Raw genomic sequence first — 7,948 nt, forward strand, 5'->3', positions numbered from 1 at the left:
GAATGAGCAACGCAGGCTTGGGGAGTGGCTCCCTCTTGTGATCCAACTGCGTTGTATGCACCATCACACAGATGTTGAATTGATCACATATTTACCAAATATCGATCACACTCACTCTTCACTTAGTTCCCTGATGTGGTGAATATAGAACATAGACCTTGTCCCTTTTTTGACTGGTTTCTTTTGTTAATGAATGTGTCTGTATACCGAGTACCACTATTTACTGCACGCACAAAGGTGATTTTATGATTTTTATTTTAACTTCATTTTCTTTGTGATGTGTGGGGTTTGCCCCTCTGAAGGTGTAAGATGGCAAATTCAATTGTAATTACATTTGAGAATTAAAATGTGAGAGTTGTTATTAGACATTTCTTTAATGATAGGAAATGATTTTCATATAATATTTAATGTACTCCTAAAACTTCTCCGAAATATAAACAAAAAAAACGGCTGCAATGCAATTTTCTTTGTATATGATTACAGGGAGGGGCGTGAACGTAGTCCCCTACTACCAGAAACAATGAAGTCGCAGTCACGATTTTGGGGATTTGCAGCAGTCTACAGGAGGAGTCCACAATACAGCTCACTTCATTCAAAGAAAATGTTGCAGAGACTGTTGATATCATCTGTACTATTCCATGTGATATTAACCATTTCAGATTTGAATAAACAGTTTTTTGTAATACCTCTTGAAGCCGTTGAAGAATGCAGCATAATTCATGTAATGTATTCACGTTACTGGACATATTGTTTTCAATTAAATATAGATTATTATATCAAAAGTATACTTGTGTGAGAATGCTTTGTCTTTTCCTCAAAGTCTTTAGAGAAGAAGTTACTAATGTGAATACATTAGTAACTTCTTCTCTTACTGTAGCACTGACCACTTTATTAAATAAAGTCCATGAAATTGGAAACAGAAAAACAGCACTACATTGTAGACAAAATCACTGACATGATTGAAATGTCATGAAAACAATAAAACCATACTGTACAAGATAGTAAGCACATTCTGTTTCCTCAAACTGGTCAACAACAGAGGTCAAGCTGCTTTACACAATACGAGTTACCTCTGTAACAACATATAGACAAACAGATGTAATTATATTTGTCGTAAAATATCTGACAATGGAAGGTTTGAGCTGCTAAACATACAAACTCACTGAACAGGTATTATCAATGTTGATTAAAAAGCTAAAGGACACCAGGACTAATCAGCAGTTTCAATACAACTAATCATTCTAATAAAAACAACTACTATAATAATGATAAACATTAAAATAACAATAATGGCAATACTGATACAGATTAATAATACAAACAAGAATGAGTAGAATCAGTGCTGTTTTGTCAGTCCTTCAAGGATTACAAAGATATAAACTTTCACAGCAACTTAAACAGCAATCAAAAACACAGCGACAACAATATGCAAAGTGCATTTGTGAGCAGAAATATGTACAGATTGAAATGTCTGCTGAGAAGGCTTCTGGGGTCTGGCACTGAGTGCACACAACCTCACCTACAGCTACAGTAAAAACACAGCAACAATATGCAAAGTGCAAGTGTGGATTGAAATATGTACAGGTGGAAATGTCTGCTCAGACGGCCGGGGGGGTCTGGGACTGAAGGCCCAAAACCTCGTCCATAGCCCTTTTAAAGTCTGCGAAGGCCCAGTGCCACTGCACTCTGCTTTCTTCCTCTTGTACAGAGTTGACCTTGCCGGTGAGATCATCGAGCTAGGCTGTTGGGGGAGTGAAACAGATGCTTGCACCTGGGGAACAACTAGAAAACATGTAAAGGCAGGTGCTGTGGGCTGCCTGAACGTACAGGCGGTTTGAATCGGTGCAACTGGCAGCTGAGCGGGGGGTTGACCGGCGAAATGGTCATGCCTCGGTTTGAGTTTTCTGGTGCCTGCCAAAGATGGAGTGACCTCATACTGCACTTGAGGTCGACTGGTGTGCGGTCTCTCATTCGGGAGCTCTGCTGCAGAGGGTTGGCTAGTACTAGAAACACTCTGATGACGGCGGAGGACAGCCAAAACTTGATCCGTCACATTTGTAGCTGACAGGGCCTCCTGTCTCCTGATGAACTCAGCAACGCACTTGGAGTTGATTGTCAGGATGGGAATCCCGAGTTTGCTGAGGTCAGTGTCATCCACGGTCACTCTCTGCTGCACACGCTGGTACATTTTGGTGATCTTGTGCTTCTGTGGCGACCCTCGAGCCATTGCGCCACAGTCAGGATGAAGCCACAGCTGTTTAATGATGCAGTACATCAGCCGGTTCTTTCTGGAGTCCAGCAGGTAGGCGGCTGAGTAACGCTTGCTGAACTTCAACTTTTGCACCAAAGACGACTCGGACGGCTCACCTTTGGAGCGGCCGAACAGAGCGTTGCCCCTGCGTGCTGAGTAGAGGCTGTCAAACTGCTGGATGCTGCGGTCGTGGAGGTCCAGCTTGTTCCAGGCGCTGACGACTCTCTGTCTTGTAGAGTCACTGAGAGCAAGCTTTCCCTCCTCCAAGGCAATCTCAACAAGTACTCTGCTCAGCTCCTCTACGTGTTGGTACCCGGGGAGATGATTTGGACCGCATACACAGGGATCCAGCTCAGGAGCCATAACCTGGTCGGTAAGACGCAGATTCCTCCTCAGCGGAGTCAGATTGTCAGTCTCGCTGTCAGAGTTGTAGCCCGCATCTTCCTCCAGGGATTCTTCCTGGTCAGCAACCACCTATATATCTGATAATGGAAGGTTTTAACTGCTAAACATACAAACTCACCTCATCATCATCATCTTCATTCTCGGCTGCTCGAAACGTCTCTCTGGCCTGAGCGTAATGGTCAGGAGCACGGAAAGGTTCTGACGACTGGGAGAACAGATACTCCAAACCAATTCGCTCGTCACCAGCAGGAACAGGTGGTCGGAAATTTACCTCCTCCGGCTCGCCGAAAAACTCCTGGCACCTCTGGTTGAGGCACATTGGCAGACTCCCTTTCAGAGTTCCAGTGTGCGATGCCGCTGAGAAGATAGACCTGGAAGGGGACAGCTGCACAGTGGGGCCCCGGTATCATGCTGGGCAGGAAGGAGTGGAAGCTCTCCAGGCTGTTGCTGCCTCTCACGGTCCTGTAGTACGGCAGGCGCACGCCATTACGGGTGACATACTTGGTGATGGTGTACATGTTTCTTCCTGGTGGATCCTGAATGTACTCCAGGTGTTTCTGCTGGTTTTCCCAGACCCAGTCAATGGCTGCTGCATCCTTGAACAGATGGATCTGGTTCTCGTCCATTCCAGCCGCTCCCTTCAAGATGTCGATGGCACTCTGCACGCGGACAAAGGTCTCCTGGGCTCCAACCGTCATCCTCCTGACGTAATGCTTCAGATCAGATTTGCCGACGTGCATTTCAATGATCTGACCATCAGACAGGGAAGCATATTTGGTCGTCCTTGTTATTCACGAACACAGCAGCAGAAAGCGCGGACTTGAAGAGAGCGTATTTTGGGTGGTGATCTGTTCGGAGAGCCGCGTTAAACCTGGTTATCCAGTGAAAGATGTCGAGCCGCACCATCATGCCGCTGTCGGCCCACTCACTGAACAGCTGCTCCAAAGATGAGACACCATGCACACGACAGCAGCCGCGATCCACGTACATCAGTTCAGGAGGTGCCTCATTTGCTCTCCTATATCTCGCCATGAGGCCTTCAGCCATTGGCCTCAGTTTGTCCAGAGACTCCTCACAGGTAAGGACGGAAGCTCATTGGCCACGTTTGTGCACCATTCTGCTGTCCCTTTTCCTTGTCCAGAAAGCTTCTTGCATGACATACACAAAACAAAGCGACTGTTATAGCTGCGAGCCTCCTCACTTTGTGCAACACACTGTCACATTTTTTTTTTACAGTTTATACAGCCGAGGAATGCCCCTTAAAAAGCAATACAATAAGAGTATATAACAGCTTGCTGTGAGCTATTGCTTTATTACTATTGTCGATTAATTATTAATTATGAAATGATATGATGCACATCGAGACAGGAGAAACAATGTTGGAGGTAAACACTGAAGTTTGTTTGGCAATAAAGCTTACTTTAAACAGAACTTTTAGTTTCTAAACTGCCTTCAAATTAAATGACCATTGCAGCCAAACATCATCTTCAGTACACACTTTAGTTCAATTCAGTGAAACATGTTCCCCTTCAAAAGACTGAGTCAAATTACCTTCTTGGTGGAGTCGTACTTAAGGACTTTGCCAAACGTGGACATGATCTGAGTGCGGTAGTCCTCGATGTTCTCTGTTTCAGCGAGGAGGAAGCACTTCCTCAGCAGCTTTGGGGACGGCAGCTCCCTCCTTGGTGGCGGATGCTGAAACTGATGGCTGAGAGTCCCCGTAAGCAGAAAAATTGATGTTCACACACACAGAGATACAAACTCCATTCCTGAAGGGAAATCTCTGATTCTTTGGATCAGATTGCCGCATCTCTCAACACCATTTGCACTATCTGAGATTTTTATTTTTTCATTTCCAGGAATCTAATGGGCTCAGTACTACCAGCAGTGTTGATCAACTAGTTAACTTAGTTAACTTCTCCTGCCCAGTTTGAATCTTCTGAGGGTGCCGACAGAGCTCCCTCATTCCTGTTGCAGTGTCATTCCTGTTGTATTCTGTTTACCCGATTAAAACGACCTATTTCTTAAATCTGACACAGCATTCATGTTTTTACACAGTCTGCGACTATGCACTGGAAGAGCACAACAAATAACTCAAATCCGACTGACTTACTTATGATCCCACCGGGCTTATTGAGCTGGCTGAGGAGGGTGGTCTAGAGGTCTTTTCTGTGCAGATACTCCTCACAGTGGCTTTCCTGGATGTGCCTCCACACCTTGGTCATGGTGTTGCCCTCACTGCGATCCCTCATCAGCCAGACCACCTGCTTGTCCACGCCACGCCTGAAATTACAGCACAATCGTGTGATGCTGGTGAAACTCAGATTAAATGCTCTCTAGTATAACATTTAATTAGAAATGATGCAAAGACTCACATTAGTGTTAAGACGGCAGGGAACGCGGCTCGGTGAGCTGGGCTGAGCTTGTTAATTATGGCTGCTTCCCACGCCACAAAGCGACCGATGACATGTTGCTCAGACTCCTTAGCAGCTTTCCTGCACGCGTTACAGGCCAGGACCTCTGTCAGCATGGAATACCAGCCAGACATGTGGCAGATCTGTCTGACCGTTTTGGAAAAGCCACAGCGGTACAGAAAAGTGTCCTTCTGGGCGCGTGCGGGGCACTCGGACCTGGGACAGCGAAGGCTGTAACCCCACACACCTACTGGCCTCCAGAAAAACACACGGCTGCGAAAGAAGGAGTCTGCTGATGTGGATCAAACCACATCCTGTCACCCTTGAGGACTTTCCTCTTCCTGATGTTTCCGTGCTTGTCCTCATAAGACATTTCCTTCTGGAAGAGCCCTCTTTCAGCCACTTGACATCTGCTTTGGGGAGCCTGTGAGGACCAGACTCCCACGATTTATGCCATCCCTCAAATATTATCTGGTAGCATAACAAAGACAAAAACTTAATCTACCAGCTACTGTGTTCTCTTACTATAAATCTTTTTCCTTCACAAGGCTGCATATATTACCTCAGGTTGAGCAGCCGCTGCTGCCGGGGTCACAGGGGCTTTGCTTGGCAGCAGCGCTGCGCCAGTAACATCAGAGGTCCTCCCATGTTGACCACCAGGTGCTGGAGGAGTATGTATTAGTATAAAACTACATGTTGATGGTCATGATCTATGAACTGTGGCCTTACAGGTGGCTGTCTGTCTGTGGCTGGTGTGGAGGCTCTGGTTCAGCCTCTTTTCCGGGAGGGGTCGGGTCAGTGTCCCCTGAATGGAAATGAGGACAAAAATCTGCAGCTGGAAGACAAAACTGTAATCCTATTACGAGCTTCAATCATCCTCAGTATTATTCTCAAACTTTTTTTACTTGATAACGATTCTTAATGATGACTTAATATGAGGTTCATGATGTAATTACATTAATTCAAGCCATAAATGAAAATCAAAAACTGACATACCTTGCCTTTCAAAAGTGGCGAGAGCTTCAGCCAGCAGAGCATCATCGGTCCAACTTTGGACCCCAAAGAGCTGGACGTGGCAGTGCTGGACAACGCGGTTGCGGTGCTGGACGACGTGGTGGTGGTGCTGGTGGTGGTGCTGGACGACATGGTGGCAGTGCTGGTGGCGGTTGCTAGATGACGTGGCAGTGCTGGACGACGTGGCGGTTGCTGCGGGAGGGGCCACTTTCTGCTGAGGTTTCTGTAAAGTACAGTTTAAGTACAGGTTTGAGGCATCTCTTATGAACTGCACCCTGCTTTTTCCTTAAGGTGCCTTAACCTACCTCTGTCTCTTTGGTGACAATATAGAGTCTGAAGCGCTTCAGCAACTTTGAAGAGACGTCGTCCTCCTTCATGACGAGCCACTGTCGAACGGAGGAGAAAGCCTCCTGAGCCATCTTCCTCTCATGGTCACTCCCAGCCTGAGGGTCAGCTTGGAGGTGCTTGTGAAGGCTGTACCACTGCCACATTTCCTGGAATGTGAAGGACCTGAAGCGGCCCTGGCCATAAATGGCCCGGTCAACGTTGATCTCCAGGTGGCAGGAGACTGGAGGAAACAACTACACGTATTTGAGCAGGTAATCCTTCACCCACTCATCTTTGATTCCAGCTTTCCTGTCTGGTTGACGGCCCTCTTTCATATGGCAGTCCAGGATGCTAAAATACAGAACATGATATTCAATATAAGAAAAGACAAACTGTACAAAGTTTGATTGATTGTTTAGTGAAACATACTCACTATTTAATGTATCCTACATCATTTTCCACCAGCCACTTTAAGCTTTTGCCATTGTACTTTCCAAAAGTAATAATTAGCTGACCAAAAAACTGCTTCTCTGTCGGAGTTGCCGTGATTATCTGGCATCTCCTTTTAGCTGCAGATTTAAGACATCGAAAGTGTTGTTATAACTATAAAATAACAATATAAGAATTCTAGTGCACATGGACATGTGACCGTATGTTGGTCGTGCGTCTTGGACACCTATGCTGATATATATTACTTTCCTCAATAGCCGTCTTGGGATCCCTCAGCCTGCTGTCGTCATACGTTTGGGATGTTTTTGACGACTGGCATGCCCTGGCCGCCTTTCTTGCCTTAAGAAGGCATTGTTGCCTATCCTGTGGCACACTTGTGTCCAGAATACACAAGACAGGCATCAACAGATCCATTCCAGATCTCTTAGCTGAAAAACATTAAACTCTTAAAGTGTTATGATTATGTAATGACACACGCTGGAAGAAAATTCTTTAGAATTGGCATGAGGAAACACAGGTGGTAATGATGAAGACGGTGAAGATGAATATTCCAGTCTTCCCCTGTGACTCACCTGCTGAATGATGAGCTGTCTTAAACTCCATCCTCTGTCCTCACTCTCTGTAAGAACATGTTTGGCCAGTTAAAGAGGGCTTACTTAAATGTGCATACTTTTTTCTAGCTCACACATACAGCCAGTGTGGTTCTGAAACTCTTTCACAAGGGTGAGAAAGACGTTTAGAAGCCAGGTGACACGTTTTGGTGGTACAATGGAGAATGCTTGTGTTATTATTTGAAAAGACTTTTAAACATCATATGTTTACTCAAACACTATCCCAGCTGCAAAACGGGGCTCCTCATCGTGACTGATCAATATGGCAAAGAGTATCTGCTCATAGAGGGCCCTAGAAATGGTTTTAGAAGAGAGACAAGCTTGGAAAGATGATGAAGAGTTTCCCTCAAATCTGGCGACAGGGAGTTTGAAGAAGAGGGCGGCTCGTATGTGCATTAATATGTGTTCAATGGGGCTGATTTACCATAAATACTGTTCCACGGTCTTGATTACAATTAAGTGAAACACACACAAAC

At 45.5% G+C, this 7,948-nt stretch overlaps 1 protein-coding gene across 1 annotated transcript; it reads right to left on the reverse strand.

The window, feature by feature from the left end:
* Positions 1-354: 354 nt before the first annotated feature.
* On the reverse strand, positions 355-7,488 carry LOC119892239. The gene is made up of 9 exons (XM_038704413.1): positions 7,434-7,488; positions 6,845-7,289; positions 6,390-6,762; positions 6,067-6,307; positions 5,633-5,875; positions 5,032-5,541; positions 4,770-4,939; positions 4,208-4,364; positions 355-3,804 (listed from the first exon to the last, which is right to left on the reverse strand). The coding sequence occupies exon 9, from the start codon at positions 2,612-2,614 to the stop codon at positions 1,526-1,528; it is 1,089 nt and encodes a 362-aa protein (XP_038560341.1). The 5' UTR covers positions 2,615-3,804; positions 4,208-4,364; positions 4,770-4,939; positions 5,032-5,541; positions 5,633-5,875; positions 6,067-6,307; positions 6,390-6,762; positions 6,845-7,289; positions 7,434-7,488; the 3' UTR covers positions 355-1,525.
* Between the last annotated feature and the right edge of the window lie 460 nt (positions 7,489-7,948).

The sequence above is a fragment of the Micropterus salmoides genome, unplaced genomic scaffold (genome assembly GCF_014851395.1).
Source record: "Micropterus salmoides isolate LMB-PRFRI ecotype aquatic unplaced genomic scaffold, ASM1485139v1 Ms_hic_scaffold_7, whole genome shotgun sequence".
In the NCBI taxonomy this organism is placed as follows: domain Eukaryota; kingdom Metazoa; phylum Chordata; class Actinopteri; order Centrarchiformes; family Centrarchidae; genus Micropterus; species Micropterus salmoides.